The sequence below is a fragment of the Rhinopithecus bieti genome, unplaced genomic scaffold (assembly GCF_001698545.2).
Source record: "Rhinopithecus bieti isolate Rb0 unplaced genomic scaffold, ASM169854v2 scaffold_6710, whole genome shotgun sequence".
In the NCBI taxonomy this organism is placed as follows: Eukaryota; Metazoa; Chordata; class Mammalia; order Primates; family Cercopithecidae; genus Rhinopithecus; species Rhinopithecus bieti.
Genome location: NW_016805362.1, coordinates 762,752 through 787,768, shown reverse-complemented (window position 1 = coordinate 787,768; position 25,017 = coordinate 762,752). Strand labels below are relative to the sequence as shown.

Here is a 25,017-nt window from a genome sequence, read left to right as displayed (position 1 = left end):
TCTGCTCCCGGGTTCAAGCAATTCTCCTGCTTCAGTCTCCCAAGTAGCTGGAATTATAGGCATGCATCACCACACCCAGCTAATTTTTGTATTTTTAGTAGAGACAGAGTTTCACCTTGTTGGCCAGGATGGTCTCAACTCTTGACCTCGTGATCCACCCTCCTTGGCCTCCCAAAGTGCTGGGATTACAGGTGTGAGATACCACACCAGACAACGAAAATTTTTTTCCAACTTTTATTTTAGAATCAGAGGGTACATATGAAGGTTTGTTACAAAGGTATATTATGTGATGTTGAAGTTTGGCGTACAAATCAACCCATCACCCAGGTAGTGAGCATAACACCCAACAGGTAGTTTTTCAGCCCTTGCCACCTTCCCTCTCTCCCCACTCTAGTAGTTTCCAGTGTCTATTGTTCCTGTCTTTATAGTTCATGTGTAGCTAACGTTTACCTCCCGTTTATAAGTGAGAACATGTGGTATCTGGTTTTCTATGTTAGCTCACTTAGGAGAATGGCCTCCAGCTGCATCCCTGTTGCTGCAAAGTACATAATTTCGTTACTTTTGATGACTGTGTAGTATTCCATAGTATATCTGTATCACATTTTCTTTACTGTTCATGGGCAATTTTTTTTTTTTTTTTTTTTGAGATGGAGTCTCTCTCTGTCACCAGGCTGGAGTGCAGTGGCGTGATCCCGGCTCACTGCAGCCTCCACCTCCTGGGTTCAAGCAATTCTCCTGCCTTGGCCTCCTGAGCAGCTGGGACTACAGGTGTGTACCACCATGGCCAGCTAATTTTTGTATTTTTTGTAAAGACAGGGTTTCAACATGTTTGCCAGGATGGTCTCAATCTGTTGACCTCATGATCCATCCGCCTCAGCCTCCCAAAGTGCTGGGATTACAGGCATGAGCCACCACGCCGGGCAAATTTTTTTAAAAAGAGGAGACACAGGAGAGAAAACTCTTTTCTGATTCTAGTCACTGCTGATGGCCTGCAATTACTGAATGGACAGCCACCACCCTGGAACTGTAAGAGGAGCTGACCAAGAGGACCAGCAACACCGAGGACAGCAGCCAGAAAAGCACACCACCCCTCCCGCTTCAGAAGGATGAGCTCCTCCCAGGAGAAACTCTTCTCAGTTGAAAATGCAATTTCCACTAATTTCAACCAATGCCTGAGTCCCCAGACTGATACTAAGCTACACTAAAACAGTACCAAGCCTCACTAAAATGGCCACAATTATTACAATAGCTCATGTGAGCAATGACAGCATAACATATGAAGACAATTTCCTTTCATCAATGACTCTATTTACCACTTCTCTTTACATTATTTTGTGACTATCTTGTGCCTTACATGTAAGACTATGGTCACAGACAAAAAATATCTGACTATGTAATGTAACGTAATGACTACATAATATATGCAATGTAGATCAGTTTTTATTCAAAACCCATACACAATGAACAGTAAAACCAAAAAATTCAACAAAAGCATTTTAGAGAATATGATGCACAAGAATATAACTGCTACTTATTAGCAAACTTCCTTAGGGAGAAGAATTTACTGTAATGCATCCTGTCTATATACTATCATGAGACCACATACTGGTTTTCCTCCTGTAGTGCTCACCATTAGCAAGGCAAGCAAAATCAAAATTTGTCAGCATGTTAAGATACTTCATAGGCTCATGTCAGGATATTAAATAAAATGTCTTATAAAGACTAATTCTCATAAGCCCAACGAGCACATCTCTAGGCATGACTGCATATGGAAATTAAGTGACTTTGCCAAAACTCTTACATTAGGCCATCAGAAACTTCTCAAGTCCGTTCAGCTCAATTCAAGACATGAGTCTGCACAGTAAAACAGAGAACGAAGATGTCACTTCCATACCAACACCATGTGTTTCAGTCATCCACTGCTGAGTAGCAAGCCACCCAAAAACTCAGTGGCCTTAAACAATAACTTATTATTCCTCATGATTCTGTGAGTTGGCTAGAACTCAGCTAGGTGGGTTTTCTTCTGGTCTCTCTCGAGCTCAGTCATGCAGGTGCATTCAGCTTGAGTGGAGCTGAAACATCCAAGATGGCTTCAGGCCTCTCCCTTCAGCAGGGGACTATGATGGCTAGCTCCAAAGACAGAGAAAGTGAAAGCTGCCAGACAAGGCCTGAGCCCAGAAGTCCCAGGCAGTTCCTTCAAGGCTACCCATCAGTCAGTGCAAGTCGCCAGGTGAGTCCAATCTAGGATTAGGAAAACAGCCTAGACTGCTGATGGGTGCAGCAGCCTGCACAGGCAGGGATGAGAAGCCCTGACGGGGGACAGCTTTGAAAAGCATCTACCAAAACATGGGGCTCATTACACATAAAGAGACACATTATTTCAGCATGCCACTGTGATGGCTCATCACTCAACACAAAAGATCAGGGGAATGAGCTCTTTTGTGTTATTTCAGACCTGTAGTTCAATACTCCAATTTGCTTTACATCATACAATAAATATATGGTGAAGATTGCAACGTACATGTACAAATCTATGTAAGAAAATCCAAATGAAACATTAATCTAGTTTCTTTTTCTTTTTTTTTTTTTTTTTGAGGCGGAGTCTCGCTCTGTCACCCAGGCTGGAGTGCAGTGGCCGGATCTCGGCTCACTGCAAACTCCGCCTCCCGGATTTACGCCATTCTCCTGCCTCAGCCTCCCGAGTAGCTGGGACTACAGGCGCTCGCCACCTCGCCCGGCTAGTTTTTTGTATTTTAGTAGAGACGGGGTTTCACTGTGTTAGCCAGGATGGTTTTGATCTCCTGACCTCGTGATCCGCCCGTCTCGGCCTCCCAAAGTGCTGGGATTACAGGCTTGAGCCACCGCGCCCGGCCAATCTAGTTTCAATTGTCACATGTTACCACAAATTGCTCCTGTTTAAGAAATAAATTTCTTTTTTTCTTTAATACCAGATAGAAAACATGTTTGCAGATTTTTCCATGTATATTTTACAATGTGGCAAAAATATGCCATTACTAGTGCTTTACATACTTACAGGCTAAGAAAAAAGACAATTTTAACTATTTTGTAGTCATATGCTCAATTTACCCCATTCAATCACAAAATGAGAGATTTTACAACAGTGTGCAATTCATTTTCTGTGAGTTATTTCTTGCTGGTCTCTAGTTCTAGACCTTCAATTTGCAATGAGGAATATTCTTGCTTGGACCAACACCTACCTTACAATTTTGAATAGCACATTTTCTGACTGAAAAGATCCATTTTAATAAGCAGATGTGCTATTCCTTTGTAACTGAGGGTTCTCATGTGCTCAAAGTACAACATGGTATCTGCTATGGTTTGACCTGGTTTACCCCTGACAAAGCTCATGTTGGAATCTGATTCCTGGTGTGGCAGTGTTGGGAGATGGGGCCTAGTGGGAAGTGTTTGGATCATGGGAGAACTGCCCTCGGGAATAGATTAAAGCTGTCTAGTGAGAGTGATAGGTTCTCACTCTCATGGGAATGGATGTGTTCCTGAAAGCAGGTTACTATAAATAAACACAGGCTCTCCTGCATGTCTCTGTGCTCCAGTCCTGCTTCTGTTTCTCCACCCCACTGTGACACAGCACAGGGCCCTCACCAGAAGCTGGGCAGATGCAAATGCCATGCCTTTGGACTTTTCCGTCACCAAAATCACGAGCTAAGTAAAACTCTTTTCTTTATAAATTCTCAAACCTCAGGTATCCTGTTACATAAACACAAAAAGAACAAAGGCAATATTCTTAACTGAAATGAAAATAACTTTAATCCCTCAGTTACCTAAAATTATTCATTTTCAATCATAAGGCAACGGAAACTATTTTCTTAAAATATAAAGTATTAAAATCAACATATTGTTGAGGACCCAAAAGTTTTCCCAAAATATGATGCCAGGAAAATGCTGACCTTATGAAGTTAATTTAATATTCAAAAATTCTATCATTATCTCACAAATACTTACAAAATCACTAAGTTTACTTCAGATTTTCAGAATTCTCCCTCCCAAGAAGAAATAATATGAACATAATATATTGGAAAAAATTTAAATTTTTGTTTAAATGGGAACATTGAGTCCCAGATTGTCTTTCTCTACTTTGGACTGTAACTCAGTTTCCTAAGTTTTGATCAATGTTTCCAAATTCTAAACACATTAATTCTGGGGACTTGGGAATGAAACACTGTAATTCCTGAAATCACAAGTTATTCTTAATACTTCCAATATTCTTCAGATTCCTTACTCATTATAATGGATATCTTAAAAATTACTTAATAAGAAATACTAAGGTTAGTAGTCTTATAAATATCTTTAGCCTATAGTGAATACTAGAAAAGTGGAAACCTCCAGTGAACACTGTTAGACACTATTTCGAATAACCTAACGTCTGGATTTCTTGGCAAATAAGCAGCACTACACACATAAATTTATAAACTTATTTTGCTTCCAAAAATTGTTATTTCTTGGAACACTAACTCATGCATTTTGTATATAAACTTATTAATATTTGTATTTACAGTTATTCACATCATTATCAGCAAACAGACAACACACACACACATTCCATAACACAGCTACAAGCAAGACTGACTGATCAGACAATGACTGCTCCCCACCTGCATTCCTGTCCTGCTTCCTGCGAATGTCAACTTTAACTGTCAGCTCCGCAAGTCAGGGTTTCCTCCTGTCCTTTCTTTTGACTTGACATTCATTGGATTCCTTCAACCTAGTAACATGTCTATGCTGACTGTTCAGTTTTAATTCTTGAAGAAGAATTCTATTACTTTCTCTTAATTTCCTGATTTGTCAATTGATTTTTGTCAAGACTCGAGATTTAAAAAAAAATACATTTACCAAAAGATGACAGAAATTCCCACACGGCAACATTAGTTTTCATGTCAGCTTTACTTTATTTAAAAAAAGACCAATGTGCTTTTGAAGTAATTTCTACCAACTCCAGACCAGCTACTAATTCCAGTAAATGTATATAATCAGTCATCTTTTATAATGATACTTGTTGCTCTAAAGATCTTCTACAGACACAGTAACTTGCTATTTTAAAAACAGGAATGAAGTGGCAATAATCTATAGTGACCATAAATTATTCTGAATTGTCCAGCTTTATCCCTAAGTAAATAGAAATTACAGTCTTAGCTTCTGATGCAGTATTTGGAAGAGGGACTAAAGGAGTGACATGATATTCTGCCACACACCAACTAGTCCTCCTGAAATTCAGTAGCTCAGTTTGTGGGATAAGCAGGAATATTACAATGGTGCTAGCATAGAAAGGATACTCTTTTCTGATCTAAATGGCCTAGAACTGAGTATTAGATTGCCATCAATTACAACATACAGGTTGGAGTGCTAGCACAAATGTACCAATTTCTCCTCACTCCAATGGAGCAAACTAACCATTTTATTCAGAATAAATACCTGAGTTTGAAGAGACTTATTCTGTCCTAAACAGATAAAGCCAAAGCTGAGACATCCTATGGCACAATATAAGACTTGTTACTTAAAGGTTCTCTATGCTGTAGCACTATCCCCTAACAGAGCTCAGTGTCTGATATGGGTATGCTCTGTGACCCCACCCAGATCTCATCATGAATTCTAGTCCCATAATTTGCATGTGCTGTGGGAGGGACCTAGTGGGAGATCATTTGAATCACGGGGGTGGCTCCGCCCATAATGTTCTCGTGGTAGTGAATAAGTCTCACGAGATCTGATGGTTTTATTAGGGGTTTCTACTTCTGTATCTTCCTCATTTTCTCTTGCCACCCCACATAAGAAGTGCCTTTTACCTCCCACTATGATTCTGAGGCCTCTCCAGCCAAGTGGAGCTGTAAGTCCAATTAAACCTCTTTTTCTTCCCAGTCTCAGGTATGTCTTTATCAGCAGCATGAAAAGAAACTAATACTATGCCATTGGCCTCTAAGCAAAAGACAAGTGTCCGCAATTCTGGGAACTTTCAGAGAGAGGCAGTATTGGTATTCAGTAATATATGCCTCTCCCTTTCCCCAGCATCTAAACTAATCTAAGAAGTCTGGTTAATAACAGGAGCAGGCATTTAGAAATGTGGATGTCAATTATCAGTATACAAACAGAGAGCGCTGTGACAGGTCCCAACAGAAGCTCAGGTAATGATTTTATGAATGCTACCCAACTAGGTAGAGTCTACACTCAAATGCAGATAACAACCTGTCTCATTTCTACATCATTCCCATTTACAGCTGCAAAAACTGAGACCAGATGTAGTTAAGCAACTTCTCCAAACTGTTACACATTCCTGTGTCACCACCTCCCTTTACTATCAGAGTATTTATCAATACTCAAAGACAATCAGTCACAATACCTATCACATTCTGTTAGAACTGTGAATCTGTTACCAAGTTATAACCTATTTGTAATGGGGAAGCCATCCCATTCATGCGCAACACATTTTTGTTTAAAAAAATGAAAAGGCATTTCTCACTATCCTACACACTTCTCAGCTCTCTGCATTAGTATTTTCATTCATTAGTTCAACAAATGTATATTAAGCATTAAATATCTACTATGTAGCAGGCACACTGTTCGCAACCTGGGACACAAGAAGTTAAATGTCCATTAGACTCTCATGGAATGTATGCACAGGAAATAGACTAGTTTTGGGAAGAAATGTAAACTGCTATGGGGTAGGTGGGTGAATGATGAAATCTAGTCGCAGAGTCCAGTGCGATTACTGGAGTTGAAAAATGATAGATGGGGAATTTGCAAGCTTGGGGGAGGGGCAAAAGGAAGGGGTAAAAACGACAGTACAGTACGGATAAAGGTCTCAAGTAGGGTGAAAAAAGTGGGAATTCTCTGGTTGGTCAGTGTTCCATGTTCTAGGCCACAGATGACAGAGCAAAGAAATGAGCTTCTTCAACAGGAGTAATTCTGATTTCAATAAACAGAAAACAGTAAACTTTAAAATGGGGAATAACTGTCTTTCTAGTTCCTCATGAGGCTCTCAGCTATGAAAAAATAATCTGGTACAGTGATTCTCTAGTCTGACTTCATATCAGAATCTTCTGAGCATTAAACAAGTCTGATGCCCATGGTTGATCCCAGAACAAATTACTTAAAATCTCTGAATATATGGCCTAAGCACAGGTCTTATGAAAATGTTCTCCAGGTCATCAACTCCAGTCAAAACTGACGACTGCAGCAACCAAAAGGCTAGGCAGTGCTACACTAGCTGTTTCCTCAGTGCCTTTCTGCAATGACCCTAAAACTTCCCATTGGCTGAATCTGTGACATTCAAATCTTAGCCTAAACATTCGTCCTCAGAGAGGACCCTAAGTAGCCACACTCAGTTAATTAATGTCTACACAGCACTCATCCCTGACATCTGTCTTCCTGATTACTGTTAGCTTCTCCACTAGTATGGAAGTTCCAAGAGACCAGGGATCTTGCCTGCATTGTTCACGGCTGTTATTTCCAGTAGGATTGAATAAGTATTTCCTGGATGAAGGAAGAAAGCAAACCAGAAGGCAAGCAGGCATAGGGGTACCTCTCATATAAATGGAATTAAACAAATAATATTTTGAAGCTATAATTCTTATGGATTTTGATTGGATATAATTAAGGTAGACTGAAAAGCACATACGGCATTTTTAAAATCTTTAATTTACAACTATACACAGGCTGGCCTGAATTTCTAAGCAGAACTCTACCTAGGAAAGAGACTAAAGAATCTAAAATATTTAGTCTGAACTAGAGTCAACAAAGGTGTGAGCAAAACGTCTTCATGAAGAGGAAAAGGATGATGAAACTATATTCAGCATTTCCACAAACAAAAAGAAAAAAGAAAAAAAAGACCTAGGTTAAAATATAGGGCCAATTAGAATTTAGCTTAGGCATAATTAAAAACTTTCAAGAGAAATGCTGCGAGACTAGAACGGTCATCAAAGACGAGACATAAAAGTGAAATCTGTGCCAGTCCCTAAGTCTAGTATGAAAATACTTCATCTGAATGGGTCATGTACTACGTAAAGGAAGATTAATATAAGGACAGCCAGAGTTTTCTTTCAGTCTTATAAATGCATTAAAATATCTTGAGTACTAGAGTTTTCTGCTCTGAACTAATTTAGATCTAGTACCAGATGAAAATGAGCCAGAAGGATAAAACACTAGTAAAACATAAGCAAATCATTATTTTTAGGCAAAACGGAAATATGCTCATACTTTTCCTTCTGTACCGAACATATGTTAAGGCCCATCAAGTGAATTAGTAATTCAGGAATAAAAGAAGTTTTTGAAGATAACCAAATTCAGGGGTTATCTCCCTACAATGTACACTTAAATATAAGCTCAAAAGAAAACCTCCAAATGCCAGGACATCTTGATCAGCTTACCTGGAATGCCAATGTAAAACCAGCAAGGCACTGCATTTTCATCTGTCTCTCAAAGCCAGTCCTACTTTCAGAATCCATAATTTCTGACAATGGAAACATCTCCCCACTCAGTACTTAACCTCAAAGATTTAGAATTATAATCATCCCCAAATTTAGTTAATCACCAAGTCCTGTGAAGTATTCCTTTGTAAGAAAGAAAAAAGGTAGGTGGGGGGGAGGGGATACTTATTGATTTAAAGAGATTTAAAAGACATCACAAATATAATGTATGAACCTTATTGAGTCCTAAGTCAAACAAATTGACTGTAAAAAAGATTATGAGACAATAAACAGGAAATATGAATGCTGATCAGGTGATATTTGGAAACGCTGTTAATACTTTCTAGGTATATGATGAGATCGTCATTACATTTTCAAAATGCCCTTATCTTTTAGAAATACATACTACAATAGTGGCAGATTAAGTGATACTTTTGATTTGCTCCAAAATAATTCAAGAGAGGGTGGCAGTGGGAATGGAGTAAAGGAACAGATTAGACAAATGCATGAAAATTACTAAAGCTGGGTAATGGGTACACAGGGGTTCAATTATGCTTTTTTATTTAATTTGGCTTGTTTTAAAACCCCCATTAAGTCATATTTCTATGTGTGGACATATGTACATTTTCTGATTTACGCTGCTCTGCTCTGCAACTGTTGATGACTCCCAGGTGCCTAAGTACCTTAGCCCGGCCTTCAGGGTCCTGCACAGTCCTTCAGTTACCCTTTCCTCTACAAATACATCATCAGCACTTGCCCTTCTGAATCCTTTCTTTTACTGCTTCTTCTCCTTGAAATGTGCTTCTCCATCCTAACTACTCTTTTCTTGAGCTACTCCTTCCTTTCCTCTTCCACATCTTGTGTAGTAAAAAACCATGTTCTCCTAGGCCACTGACCAGACCACTGTATGCCCTGGTTTTACGTAAAATGCCCCTAATCTTCCCCTAGCTCACAAGTTTTAAGTAGAAGATCCATGCATCTTCAGAGCTGACAGCCTCACTCTAAGTAAAGCAGACGTGTTTAGTTACTGCAGTCGCGGTGGGTCTGCTCCTCTGCATTGGTCTTCACTCTGCAGTTTTTACAGCGGGCCACTCATACTTAGGAGACATCAAAGAGTTTCATTAACGAGAGTCATAAAACGTTTTTTAAAAGGGAAATTCTGAAATATACTTAAATCTCACAATAATGCGATGGATTACAAGAGCAGGAGAGGCTGTGGTTCTCATTACAGAAAGCTTAATTTCTGAGGCAGCAAAGAGATTTCCTTATTAACCCATTCGTCCTTCCTTCAAAGCTTCAAATCCAGTGCCCTGAGATAAAATTTTATTAGAGATTCATTTTCTATAATAAAACACATATGTGAAAATCAACTTTACCTTATATTTCATCTTGGGACACGAATGAATGTAGAAACCCATATAATAATAGCTGAGTTGAGAAGTTTTCTCATGAAGCTGCCTAGTAAAAGCAATTTCTCTGCCAAAAGAAAAAGAAGAAAGCTGAAGGCAGTTAATTCTGGTTCCAATGTTCAAATATCTATGTAATTTGATGGTAAACATTTGATAAAATCTGATATTAAGCTATCAAAAAATTACAAATATTTAAAGAAAAACTACTTTTAAAACATACACTATACAGTAATTTTTACTAAAGAAATAATAAACCCCTCTACATAATTTTAGGCAAATGCATCTAAGTTCAGGTTTTACACTTTATTGGACAAAGTACCTGATCCAAAATTTAAATAGCATAAAATTAAAGAGATCCACAGTGATCTGTTATTGTTCATCGTGCCCTACAGTTCTCAAAGAATCTGGGCTTAACAGATTAAAAACAGTAGAGCAAATTTTAGAAAATGCAAAAGCCAATAAATTTCAGGAAGAATCACTATTATTATGACCATTTACACGCACTTTCAGCTGCATATGACACCTAACTCATTCCTTTATCTAGGTACAACTTTAATATTTATTTCCCCTAAAACTAGAGAGCAGGAAATACCATGTTATCTCACCACATTTTCTGTATTTGCTGGAATAAGCCAGGTAACTCGAACATAAGAAGTTGTCAGTCTCTCCACTGTAACACCTATGCATGAAGTAGTTTTCATGTGTATCCTGATAAATCTTGGCACAGAATTTCATTCTACTTGCCCAGCTAAACGACTGGTGTGTAAGTGCTTAGTAAAACTTGTGTATTTCTAAAGTATGAGGAAAGTAGTTTTGTTTTTATGTTTGTTTCTTAAGGTATTCTTTTCTTTAATAGTAGCAATTGATGCTTGACATTCTAAAGAAATGTATTTGTAATGCAATATTCTGTGCATTTTTCTACTTCAAATTTAAATCCTTGAAGAATTATTACCTTAAGAATTCATTTTTAAATTAAAAGTATTTCTAAATCCAACCACACTAAACATTATTACCCTATAACAGAATAAATCCTATTCCCAGAATTAATCCACTCTCAAGGTTCAAACTGAGGAAAGAATGCACTGACACAAGCAAGTGTTAGACCACCAATTCCGAGAAGGCCCACCCAGTCATGGTACCAATCCACTTGGTCCTGTCCACCTTAGTTCATTTCATCACGTCTCCCCGGATTTGTTCAGGCCCCAAACCTTGGAGTCATCCTTAATTCTTTTCTTCTCATCCCTGTGTCCAATCCATCAGCAGGTCTTTCGGGCTTTCTCTCTAAAATATGTCTTGAATCTGACCACTTCTTACCACCTCCAACTCAGATATTCTGGTTCAAGCAACATTATGGTGCCCCTGGATGACTGTAGCAGCCTCCCAACTGGCTCCTGTTTCCACTCTTGCCCCTCCATAATCTCCACAGAACAGGTCAAGTAGTCTTTTACAATATTAATCAGATCTCCCAATCCCCCACCCCAGCAGTGAGTTGGCACCAGATATAAATAAAACCCAACCTCCCCACCCTGTCCTACAAGCGCTACTCCACCTGAATCCTTCTCACCAGCTCCACCTGCCTCTCTGTCCCTTGCATAAGGCTCTCCACGTCCTTCCCTACACCCGAGCCCAAAAGACTTTTTTGTTTTTCTTGGCCACCTCGGGGCACTTAGATTTGCTACCCTTCACCTGAGCTTCTTCCTATCCTCAGATTTTTACATGACTGGTTCCTTTTCTTCTTCCTTTGCCCCGGAAATGTCATCTGTTCTCTATGAGGAAAGACTAATCTATATAAAACAGGCTTCATGCCCACCACCGCTAATTTTATTTTTGTCACAGTGCTAGGGAGTATCTGAAATTAAGTTGTCTGTTTTATTATTTATGGTCTGCTTGGACAAACTAGAAACCTGTTTTATTCATGTCTATGAGTGTAATTACATTTTTAAAATGTATCTTTCTAAAAATACAAAACAGATGCCATGCTCATGATCCCCAATTCAAACAATTCTTATATCTACAGGCTATGGTTAAGCAGAGGCTGATTACAAAAATAAATTAAATAAATAAAAAAATAAAAATCTACAAGCTACATTATATAAATCTATAAACATAAAACTATACTGATTGTTCGATTGCTTAAGCAACTTAAGAAATTGAGGGGAAAAGATTTCACCAAAATACATTAAAATCAGTAATGTGATTAGCAACCGATAACCTACTTTCTCCAATTTTGCTTCAAGAGGTCAGTCCCCCGGCTGCCTTTACCGTTCTATAAACTCCGCAAGTCATACTCTCGAGAGCACCAAAAGGAAGCGACACCACTGCAGAGCAGCCGCGGCCATCCAGCCCTCAACTGGCAAACCTTTCATGACCTCAGGCTCCGCTCCTGCTTCCTCCTGGCTCTCCAGCTCTAGTATTTGCAGGGATATACTAGGCAATCAATACAACTCTTGCTAATTTTGCTGGGAATTAATTATTTACCATCTAAATATCTAAACCATCTCTCAGTTTATTGAGCCATGAAATATTTCAGAAATAGGCCAGAGCCTATTATGTAGAAATAAATCTCACCCTTAAAAATTCATCTGAGAAGCCTAGAAAAATCTATAACACATTGTAAAGTGATAATACAAAAATAAAACCAAACAAAACAAAAAACTGGCAATTATTTGAAAGTACTGACTGATTTGGGTATAAAGAAAATATATCTTTTCTGAAATAAAACCTCTGAAGTTATATAATAATTGTAAAATCTATAGTTATAAAACACGAATACTTTAAATTATCAATTTCAATTTCAGTGAGAGCACCAAGAGCCATAAATATTTTAAACTACTTTATACAAAATGTGATTAAATACATAAGAATAGAAGACTGTTATAGAGATCCATTGTAAATATTATGTAATTGTGGATTTGTTAAAAATTGGCATTAAGAAAAAAGTCAAGTTGAAAATGCTAAGACGAAGAACTTTATATTGTGGGCCACTGAAACAGACACAAAAAAATCACTTATGAACCAGATTTTTAAAAATATTAAACTGCTGATTTAATGAAAATTTTAACCTTTTTTTTTTTTTTGAGACGGAATCTCGCTCTGTGGCCTGGGCTGGAGTGCAGTGGCCAGATCTCAGCTCACTGGAAGCTCCGCCTCCTGGGTTCACGCCATTCTCCTGCCTCAGCCTCCTGAGTAGCTGGGACTACAGGCACCCGCCACCTCGCCCGGCTAGTTTTTTGTATTTTTTAGTAGAGACGGGGTTTCACCATGTTAGCCAGGATGGTCTCGATCTCCTGACCTCGTGATCCGCCCGCCTTGGCCTCCCAAAATGCTGGGATTACAGGCTTGAGCCACTGTGCCCGGCCTCAACTCTTTTATAATTCATGAAAAAGTACATACACAAAAAATAATCTGGCAGTACATTTTACTATGACGTGAAAAATGTGACCATCAGACATGAAGACTGAGAGATGAAAAGACAAAAGTATGACACAACAGTAAAGAGTGAGAAAGAGAGAGACTCAAGCGCCCAGATAAACAAAATAAAAATAGTTCCCAACCTTCCTTCCCTCCTCCACCACATATACACATAGACAAACAGAAATAAATAGAGAAAACTGGAGGAAGACTCCAATCTTCTCACCATTAAAAATGTTTTGTGCTGTATATATACGTTTGCAGCCATGGACACAAAAAGGAAATCATCTTTTGATGAGGGTCATAAATTCAACCAGTCAGCCAGGGATTCCCCAGGCCTGTTCTGTATACGTGTATATTTCTTCCAGTAGAAGAAATATAATCATATTACTTTGATTCATTTACACCATATTAACTTAACTTTTAATTAACAGTAAAAAATACAAAGCTGAATGTAGTAGTACAAGCCTGTAATTTCAGGTACCTGAAAGGCTGAGGAAGGAGGATCATTTGAGCCCAGGAGTTTGAGAGCAACCCGGGCAACAAAGCAAGACCCCACCTCATTTGAAAAGGAAAAAAGAAGTAGAAGATAGTGATGACAAGAATATAAGTCATATAACATTTAAGGAATATAAGTAGTTCTGACAGGTGGGCTTAAATAAATGTATAAACAACAAAAGCTACCCACAAATACAATGAATGACTTCTTAACTAGATGGATACCTTAAAAAGCTAGAGAATTACCATCAGACACTGGTATCAGTTCTGAAGGTAGTATCTTCCAAATACAATACAAAACTACCAGAGATTATAGATACTAGTTATACATAATACTTACTTATATATTACATAATTATATACTTATATAATATGTATATTTCCTATAAATACAACTAGTTAAATGACATTTATTTTAAAATTCAATGTGACTTTAAATGTTGTTCTTAAATGAAAATTACAAATTATATGTAACGATATATTATACAGTAGTATTTAACTCTTACATAGAATACCTATTATATAGTAGTATGTATTCTATATAAGAGACTAGCAACAAATCATTATAATATATTGTCAAATAGGACTTCTACTGTTACATAATTAAATATAATCAAATGAGTAATTATTTGAAGTTCTATATAACTCACTACAATAATGGCAAAAACCAATCTTACCGTAGTGCAGAGTAGACACCCAAAGACAAAAACGAATAATCAGGATCGTAGTACAAATACACAGATGACACACAGTTTGGGAGGATGTCAATCACCCCACAGCAATGATCTTTCCATCAAGCCAGTACTGCTGGTGAAAGGAGCCATAGCCACAATCTGGCCCATTAGGGGGAGTCTCTGCCTAAGAAAAAGCAGAGGCATAAATGCAAACAGTTTGCCATTTTTTAAATATCAAAATAATCTTATAATTAATATATAATATACTTTCATTTTCCTCAGGTTAATAAGTCCTAAACATTCCTGTTTCCTTCATCATCCCTAATCACACCCTATATTAAGATGCAAAACTTTTCATTGTAGAAATACTGAGTAAACACAAAATTCAAAAGAGAAATCAATTTATGTTTTCTTCAATTTACTTGTTTTAATACTTGACAGTAGGAAATATAGCATTTTACAGGGTAAGAAAATCACTATTAAACTACGTTCTTCTATTTCTATACCACTCAGCCATAAAAAGGAACAAAATAATGGCATTCGCAGCAATGGATAGAGTTGAGGACCATTATTCTAAGTGAAGTAACCCAGGAATGGACCACCAAACATTGTATGTTCTCACTTACAAGAGGGAACTAACTTATGAGAACACAAAAATGTAAGAACGACACAATGGACTTTGGGGACTTAGAGGGAAGGGCAGGAAGGGGGTGAGGGACAAAAGACTACACATTGGGTACAGGGTACACTGCTTGGGTGATGGGTGCACCCAAGTCTCAGAAATCACCACTAAAGAACTTATCCAAACACCACCTGTTCCCCAGAAACCTACTGAAATAAAATAAATAAAATAAAAACATAAAAACTATGTTATTCTATTTCATAGAAAAGTTAGGAAAGAAATGCATGAGAAAAATATAAGGAACATAAAAGAAAAGGGTGGGGTGAGACACTGCCAGTCAAGCTTGTTCTGTGAGTGCTCCAGCTCTGAGAAGATACACAATTCCATTATATCTTCTAGGTGAGAGTTCTTGGGTAAGTAAAAGGGACTATGATACTTCTCCTTATTAGTCAAAGGAAAAAAAAAAGTTATTCTTCATTATTATCTTAACTATAACTTCACAGGAAAAATCTAGAGATTTCAGAGTATAACCATCTTCCTGTAAATATAGCTAATTAAATGACATGTCTCATTTTAAAATTCAACATCTTAAATATAACTGGTCTTAAATGAAAACCACATAAAGAACAGTATCAAGTAGCATAAAACAGGCTTTCCTGGAGACTGAGTGGATGTTAGACTTTACTAATTCAAGTGAACAAATACAATACTACTTGTGCATCATTTTCACACAGCTAAAATCAGAGAATGTATAGGAATAAAAGCTAGAAGAGAATAAAGAAAAATGAGAACAGGTTGAATAACACCAAAACCAAGCAAAAAAAATCAAGAAAATAAATCTACAAATCAATCTCCCATGAACACAGATGCAAAAATCCCCAACAAAATATTAGCAAATCAAATGCAACAATACATAGAAAGAATTATACCATGAACAAAAGAGAAATTTATTCCAGGTATGCAAGGCTGGCTTGACATTAGAAAAGCAGTTTTTTAAAAAGCAATTAATGAACAATTAATGTAATTCATCACATCAATAGGCCAAAAGAAGAAGTATCATATGATCATATCAATTGATGCAACAAACATTACTGGCAAAACCCAACACCTGTTCATGACTAATCACTCTTAACAAACTAGGAACAGAAGAAAGTGTTTTCAATTGGTTAAATAATATATATCCCAAAACCCACAGCTAACAGCATACTTACTAGTACGAAAGAAAAAGGTAAGGATATCCTCTCTCATCACTCCTAGTCAACATCATATTGGAAAGCTTAGCTTGTGCAATAAGAAAAGGAAATAAAAGGTGTATAGACTGGGAAGGAGGAAAAGCCTGTCTTTCTTTATAGATAACATGACTGAGGTAGGTTAAAATAAACAAACAAACATCAGTAACAATAAAAAACAGAAATAAGCAATTATAGCAAGATCCCAGAATACAAGGGTAATATACAAAAGGCAGTTGCTTTTCTATGTACCATTTACAATACAACAAAAAATGAACCACTTAGTTATAAATCAAACAAAATATATACAGAAAACTACAAAACTCTGACAAAAGAAACCAGAGATCTAAAAAACCAGAAAAACATCATGTGTGCATGGATTAGAAGACAATATTGTCATGACCTCAGTTTTTCCTAAGTTGATATATACATTAAATGCAATCACAATCAAAATCTCAGCAAGCTATTTTGCAGCTATCAAAAAAAGAACGTAAGTATAATCTCAATAAGCACATTATTAAATAACCAGTGCACTCTGTTAACCCCAAATATAAATCAGTCTTACTTATTGTACCAGCTTGAAACACTTGTTCAACCTGCAATTTACTTTCTCAGTTTCTGATTCTCACCATGTTTCTCATCCCCGGACCTCCCATCTGAAAACCTGTTTCAGTTACTTCATAGGTTTGTTCTCCTCTGAGTCCAGTCATAACCAATTTGTCCTATCACAGACATTACTCCCACCCCTCAATTCCGGTGGAAGCTGGGGTCTTCCCCAACTGCAGAGCACTTCCTGTAAGATATGGGCTGCCTCATAATTACTTAGGAAACAATAAGCTATATACCTATCTACCCCGCCTCCCATCATTTCACAGACGATCCAAGGAAGGCAGATCAGAGGCCATTTTCCTAAAAGTATAACTGGTCGACTCAGCACTCTTGGTTAATAATTATCTGCGCTTCTCAATTTCACTAGTAAGCCAATCAGTACAATTTTTTTCAACAGGTACATGGCAGCTGTGGAGAATGAGTTGGAGGTGAGCCTGAGATACTGATTCTCTTTGTGTTCCTTGCAGCTGGAGCAGCCAGAACCCCCAGATTACTCACACCTAGCTAAGAAATTCAGGAAAAAAAAAAAAAATCAGTGCCAACCCTCCAATACCATAAACTGATTTAATAAACATGTCTGATGTTCGCCTATGAACACACATACCCATCTAGTCATCTTGCAGCTAGGAGTTTACCCTTACTGAAGAATCAATACAAAGATTTATCTATAAGAGTGGTCAGGCAGTATTGTTCGTTACAGAGAAAAACTGGAAACTCACTACCAAATAATGAATTGGTGAATTACCTCAACAATCCATACTGTTGCATTGAGTATTCCATGCAGCAATTAACAACATAAGCATTTCATTACATGTCCTAACACAGAGAGGCTAAAAAACACCAACAATGAACCTGTTTTTAAAAAAGAATAATCAACACTAAACAATACATATACACAAATTATTTAGCCCACTGGAGGGGTATCCTCCAACTCTCTATACTCTCCTCTACCACCCCACCCCAACTAGGTCCCAAAGAGCTACGTCTTATAACAGTCCCTTAACGTAGTTTTCCAGGAGGCTCAGTCATCCATTCCTAGAGAAGCCTCCTTAACTCACTTACCATTCTCTATTTACTGCCTTGAGAATTCTACTTCGATATATGGGATTGCTGTATTTCCTCAAACCTTAGTCAAAAAGGTAATCATGTCTTGGTATCATGAAATAATTTTGACCTTGCGGACCCTCTGAAAGGGCCTCAGGCATTACCAGGCCACACTCTTGAGAATCACTGATATCCATCTATTTGGAAATACAGGTAGAAGAAGAGCCTGCCAACTGTAAGTGGCAAATAGAAAGTGATCAGGTTACAGAATTCAAGGTCAAAAGATCTGGATTTGAGCCCTAACTCCACTGTATACTTTTCTGGCTATTTGAACTAACTAAGACAGTAATTTAACTTCTTTTAAGAGTTTCAGTGTCTAGGTAAGGGTATGGTGGCTCACAGCTGTAATCTCAGCACTTTGGGAGGCTGAGGCGGGCAGATCGTTTGAGTCCAGGAGTTTGAGACCAGCCTGGCAACACAACGAAACTCCGTCTCTACTAAAAATACAAAATAGTAGCTGGGTGTGGTGGCACATGCCCGTACTCCCAGCTACTCTGGATGCTGAGGTGGGAGGATTGCTTGAGCCTAGGAGGCAGAGGATGCAGTGAGGCAAGATTGTGCCATTGCATTCCAGCCTGGGCAACAGAGCAAAACCCTGTTTCAGAAAATTAAAAAATAAAAGTTTCAATGTCTTTTTTTTTTTTGAGAAGGAGTCTCGCTCTGCCGCGTGAACCACCACGCCTGGCCTCAATGTCTGCATTTTTAAAACAAGAATCATACTACTGGTCAGTCTCAACTGTCATTAGCTGTGAGAAACAACAATATACAAATAAAAGCACTTTGCAGACTATAAAAAGTTTAGGTCCGTGTTTTCTTTTGTTTTTCTGGGTTTTTTTTTGAGACAGAGTCTCACTCTGTTGCCCAGGCTGGAGTGCAGTGGCGTGATCTCAGCTCACTGCAAGCTCCACCTCCTAGGTTCACGCCATTCTCCTGCCTCAGCCTCCCGAGTACCTGGGACTACAGCCACCCGCCACCTCGCCCGGCTAATTTTTTGTATTTTTAGTAGAGACGGGTTTCACCATGTTAGCCAGGATGGTCTCAATCTCCTGACCTCACGATCCGCCCACCTTGGCCTCCCAAAGTGCTGGGATTACAGGCGTGAGCCACCGCGCCTGGCCAGGTCAGTTTTTATTTTTGGTTTTCAGGGGTCTGAATAGTACATCCTAAGATCGTATCTACAAAATTACATCAGTAGCTAACTTAATAGCAAAGTTACTTAAACAGCAGTTATCTTTAATTTCCTCATACATAAATCTGTCATATGATTAGCAATACTTAGTTTATCTTTACCAGTCTGCAGTTTTGCATATTTCAGATATGTGAAAGAATTAATGTAATTTTTCAGAAGTTCCTCAATTTCAAGGATTTAGCTGATAACAAGAAAAAAAATAATAAAGCTCACTTCTACCGATACAAAAGAAAAACCACCTTACATGTTGGGGAGAAAAGGAATGACTTCCGTGATTAATGACCTATGTGGTATGATACCAAAGGCACTGTGTAGAAATGACATCAATATTAATAGGTTAATTCTGGCTTCCAGCCAAACTGCTCCCAAAATGGGTGCATATTTACTCTGATAAAGTATACCTGTCTCTTTACCCACCTGCTTCCGTGTACCTCAGTTATGCCCAAAACACTGTAAAGGCTCAAAAAAACAGGAGACTGGAGAGTCATATGCTAGGCAACAGGCCAGTATTTGAGGGGATTTACTAGGAAGTTCAAAGATAGGAAGACTGAAAGTCTTCAGGGACTTTAAGAGAGCGGACCCTGCCAGGCGCAGTGGCTCACACCTGTAATCCCAGCACTTTGGGAGGCCAAGGCGGGTGGATCACAAGGTCAGGAGATCGAGACCATCCTAACTAACACGGTGAAACCCCGTCTCTACTAAAAATACAAAAAATTAGGCGGGTGTGATGGCGGGCGCCTGCAGTCCCAGCTACTCTGGAGGTTGAGGCAGGAGAATGGCGTGAACCCGGGAGGCGGAGGTTGCAGTGAGCTGAGATCGCACTAATGCACTCCAGCCTGAGCGACACGGTGAGACTCTGTCTCAAAAAAATAAATAAATAATAGAAATACAAAGATGTGCTAAGCCACTGTGGCTTCAAAATCTATGATTTAAAACACTAAAACTAAATAAAATTTTGAAGTAACAGTCTACAGTTAAGAAATGAAAAAAATAATAAAATTAATTTGGAAAATACAACTGGTAATGCTGTTAAAGTACCGCATAGTTTTATATATGTGACTTAAAAATCAAGTGCAACAGATTCCTAATTTTCTGGCTGACCATTAAACACTAAAGACAGGGGGAAATAAATTTAATATTATCAACAGAGCGATTATGAGTAATTTTAAATTCTTTTCTCTATTTTCCGAATTTTTAGATATACATGTATTAATGTTATCATCAAAAGAGTTGTAAAACACTAAATTGAAGAATTACTAGCTCAGGTCAGGCATCCCAAACCCAAAAATCCAAGATCCAAAATGCTCCATAATCAGAAACTTTTTGAGCACTGACATAATGTTCAAAGGAAATGCTCATTGGAGCATTTCAGATTTTAGATTTTCAGGCTTGATATGCTCAACCAGTAAGTATAATGAAAATATTCCAAAATCTGAAAAAATCCAAAATCTGAAACACTTCGCTTCCAGGCATTTCAGATATGGAATACTTAATGTGTAATTATTAAACAGAACAGATAAGGAATGTTCAACTTATTGTTAAAAAATAGGTGGTAGAAAGATTATCTGAAAAGAGTAATTATTGGGTGCCTTAGTCTATCCAGGCTGCTGTAACAAGATACCTTACACTGGGCAGTTTATAAACAATAGAAATACATTGTGCACAGTTCTCGAGGCTGGGAAGTGCAAGTTCAAGGCACCAACAGATTTGATGTCTGGTGAGGGTTTGTTACTCACAAATGATGCCTTCTGTCTCCTCACGGGATGGTAGGGGAAGGTAGCTCCCTTCAACCACTGTTACAAGGGCACATAATCCCATTATTTAGGGCAGAGCACATACAACGTAATCACTCTCCAAAAGGCCTCACCTCTTAGAATACTATGACACTGAGCATTAGGTTCTAACATATACATTTTGGGGGAATACCGACATTCAGACTACAGCACTGAGTATTCTTTCAGTGAAGCTCTAGGCTTGATTTTCTATTGACTGGGTTATTTTACAACTCTGCAGGTGCAGAGGTTAACTTGTAGATTTCTGGGGGGGGCGGCGGGGCGGGAACAAATAAGCCCAACGGTTATGGTTTACCACCATGAAAGACAATAACCAGTTGTTTTTATCTAATCTAGCAATCTCATCTCAATCTCCTATTAAATCACATGCATACATCTTAATATCTGTACATACTCTTAAATGCTCTTTGTACCAGTTTTAATGCCTTACTGGTTTTGCACTAATTGAGTCAATATGTGGCATATGTTCATCCTCTCTATTTGCATAAAGGTCACAATTTTACCTTTTTAAAAATTATAGTCAGCAGTTCTGGAGGTCATCCACTGAGAAGCTCAAGTAGACTTGATGGAGCTAAGTAAATGAGAAACACACCTCACAGTCTGTTAAGCCTAACACATCTTTTCTTTGGCTCCCAAAGAGATGCCCATCCAGCCATAAAGCTCTAACTTTGACGTTTCTCCATGTATTTTTCTCCTTCTCCACTAAGTTTGTGCCTTTGTTCTTCTGGTTCACTCATGACCAATACCTTATCCCCAATGATGGTAGTAATGAGAAAGGAAAAAAAAACGGTCAGGCAGACAATTAGGATGCGTCTTTGGTAAAACTCCTTCAAACACAGAAACACCCTGAAAAATCAAGCTGCAGGCACAAACAGAGCAACATGGGGAAAAATCAGGCTGCAGCTGCACAGGTAAGAAAGCAAGGCCCAATGTAGAAGCCTTTGTTCTTGATGTAATCCGTGGGCTCCCAGGAAAGTTTCCTCCCCTTTTCAGGCATGTACACGGTGGGTTCCATGGGAACTTGCACGGGGAGGGGTGGACCTTACCCAAAAACATACCACAGTTGCACAACCAAGAGAAGCGGTACTTTGTGCTTGCCTAAAGACATGCCCACAGGTGCACAGATTAAGGGGAGTTACACAGACAGCTTCACAGGTAAGGGAAGTTACACAAACAGCTACAGAGATGGGGGTGATTCTGGAGACGGAGTCTCGCTCTGCCGCCCAGGCTGGAGTGCAGTGGCCGGATCTCAGCTCACTGCAAGCTCCGCCTCCTGGGTTCACGCCATTCTCCTGCCTCAGCCTCCCACGTAGCTGGGACTACAGGGGCCCGCCACATCGCCCGGCTAGTTTTTTGTATTTTTTAGTATAGAAGGGGTTTCACCGTGTTAGCCAGGATGGACTCGATCTCCTGACCTCGTGATCCGCCCGTCTCGGCCTCCCAAAGTGCTGGGATTACAGGCTTGAGCCACCGCGCCCGGCCGGGTGATTCTTATAAAAGCTTTCGTATTCAACTGTAAAAATGGCAACCCTCTCCCAGGCCCTATCTCTGCTGTGGACAGCTTTTTTCTTTTGCTTATTAAACTTTTACTCCAATCTCACTCTGTGTCCATGCTCCTTAATTTTCTTGGTCATGAGACAAAGAACTCCAGGTACTACCTCAGATGACAAGACTTAAATGTAGTGCACTGGCAAGACTGCAACAGTAATAGGTCGATTTCATTTATGGTCTCTGTTGGATGGATGACAGAAACCTATTCTCTGTTGGATGACAGATGACGGAGAATCTGGTTTGTTAGTCCTTTTGTCTATTTGTCTATTTGTGAGTTAATTAATTAAGGAGAACAGCTCCTGTGAGATCTGAAACGATTAGTTTCTGGGTTTACTTGTGATCTATGGCTAAAGTTGTAGAACTGAAGCGAAAAGCCTTCTACATGTTTGTGCATCTATAATTTGAAAAAGCCATTATTTCTCATTGTGTATGAAGTATTTTCCTACCTCCAGAGAGTATTAATAAATTACATGTTACAGTTCTTACACATAAGAGCTCTGTAAAATTGATTTACAAAGATAAGAAAGCATGTATATAAATTATTCTCCAAATTCACACAAACTAACTAAAGAAACTCTTAACAGAAACTGCTAGCTCAGAAACATTTTTAAGAATCCAAGTATAGGTCAGGCGTGGTAGCTCACACCCATAATCTCAGCACTTTGAGAGGCTGAGGTAGGCGGATCACCTAAGGTTGGGAGTTCCGAGACCAGCCTGGCCAACATGGTGAAACCCTGGTCTCTACTGAAAATACAAAAATTAGCCAGGCATGGTGGTGGGCGCCTGTAATACCAGCTACTTGGGAGGCTGAGGCAGGAGAATCGCTTGAACCCAGGAGGCCGAGACTGCAGTGAACTGAGATCACACCATTGCACTCCAACCCGGGCAACATGAGTAAAACTACATCTCAAATAAAATAAAAAAAAAAGAATCCAAGTATACATAACTAAGGTAAATCTTTGGATAAATAAAGCTAGCTTAAAATGTTTGGTCTGAGGGGAAAAATAGTTATCTCTTTTCTCAGAATTATTAGTATTAAGTATAATACATGAGTGGATTTTAAAAATAATACAGGCATACCTGGCCGGGCGCAGTGGCTTATGCCTGTAATCCCAGCACTTTGGGAGGCCAAGGGAAGCAGATCACTTGAGGGCAAGAGTTGGAGAACAGCTTGGCCAACATGAAGAAACCCCATCTCTACTAAAAATACAAAAATTAGCCGGGTGTGGTGGTGGGTGCCTGTAATAATACCAGCTACTCAGGAGGCTGAGGCAGGAGAATCACTTTTACCCAGGAGGAGGAGGCTGCAGTGAGCCGAGATCACACTACAGCACTCCAGTCTGGCTCCAGACAGAGCCAGACTCTGTCTCAAAAAGATAATAGTAATAATACAGACATACGTTGCAGGTACTATGGGTTTTGTTCCAGACCACTGCAATAAAGTAAATATCACAATAAGGCAAATCACATAAATTTTTTGGTTTTCCAATGAATACTGTTTACACTATGCTGTAGTCTATTATGTGTGCAATAGCACATCTAAATATAATGTATATATGTTGATTTAAAAATATTTCAGTGCCAAAAAATGGTGTTGGAAAAATGACACCAGCAGACTTGTTCAACATAGGATTGCCACAAACCTATTCGTAAAAAACAGCGTATCTGAGAAATGCAATGAAGCGTAACAAAATGAAGGATGCCTATATAGGGGTTGGTTTCTAATGAGAATAGTTTAACTGAACTTCCAAAACTACTCATTGGTTTACTAATCAAAAAAGCTAACATCATACCTCTGTAATGCTGAAGATTTTGAAAAATGTAAGTTTGTGTTCAACTAAATAATTATAATTCTGATAAACATTGTTTAAACATTTTTTATTTATAGTAAAATATCCATAAAATTTATTTGAACTACTTTTTTATTTTCATTGTTTACTTCACTTTGGGGTTTTTTAAATTTCAACTTTTATTTTAGATTCAGAGAGTACAGAGGCAGGTTTGTTACATGGGTATATTGTACGACACTAAGGTTTGGGATACAAATGGTCCTAACACCCAGGTAGTAAGCATAGTACCCAACAGTTAGTTTTTCAACCCTTGCCCCACTTCCCTTCTTTATATCATAGCCTCCAGCGTCTACTGTTCCCATCTTTAAGTCCATGTGTACCCAAGGTTTAGCTCCCACTTAAAAGCAAGAACGTGGATTTCTGATTCTGTGTTGGTATGCTTAGGAAAACGGTCTCTGGCTGCATCCATGTTGCTGCAAGGGACATCATTTTGTTCTTTGTTATGGCTGCATAGTATTCCATGGTGTATATGTACTATACTTTCTTTATCCACTCCACCTTTGATGGGCTACTTCAGCCACTGTGGAAAGCAGTGTAGAGATTTCTCAAAGAACTAAAACTAGTATTTGACCCAGCAATCCCATTATTGGGCATATACCCAAAGGAAAATAAATCGTTCTGCCAAAAAGACACAGGCACTCATACA

General features: G+C 38.6%; 1 protein-coding gene across 1 annotated transcript in view; it reads right to left on the bottom strand.

The window, feature by feature from the left end:
* LOC108529765 (arginyl-tRNA--protein transferase 1-like) overlaps positions 1-25,017 on the bottom strand; it is a 136,371-nt gene that overhangs the window by 40,270 nt on the left and 71,084 nt on the right. Inside the window, 3 exon segments of the mRNA XM_017872261.1 lie at positions 9,809-9,908; positions 14,428-14,527; positions 14,530-14,608. Of these exon segments, the coding sequence (XP_017727750.1) occupies positions 9,809-9,908; positions 14,428-14,527; positions 14,530-14,608 (279 nt within the window).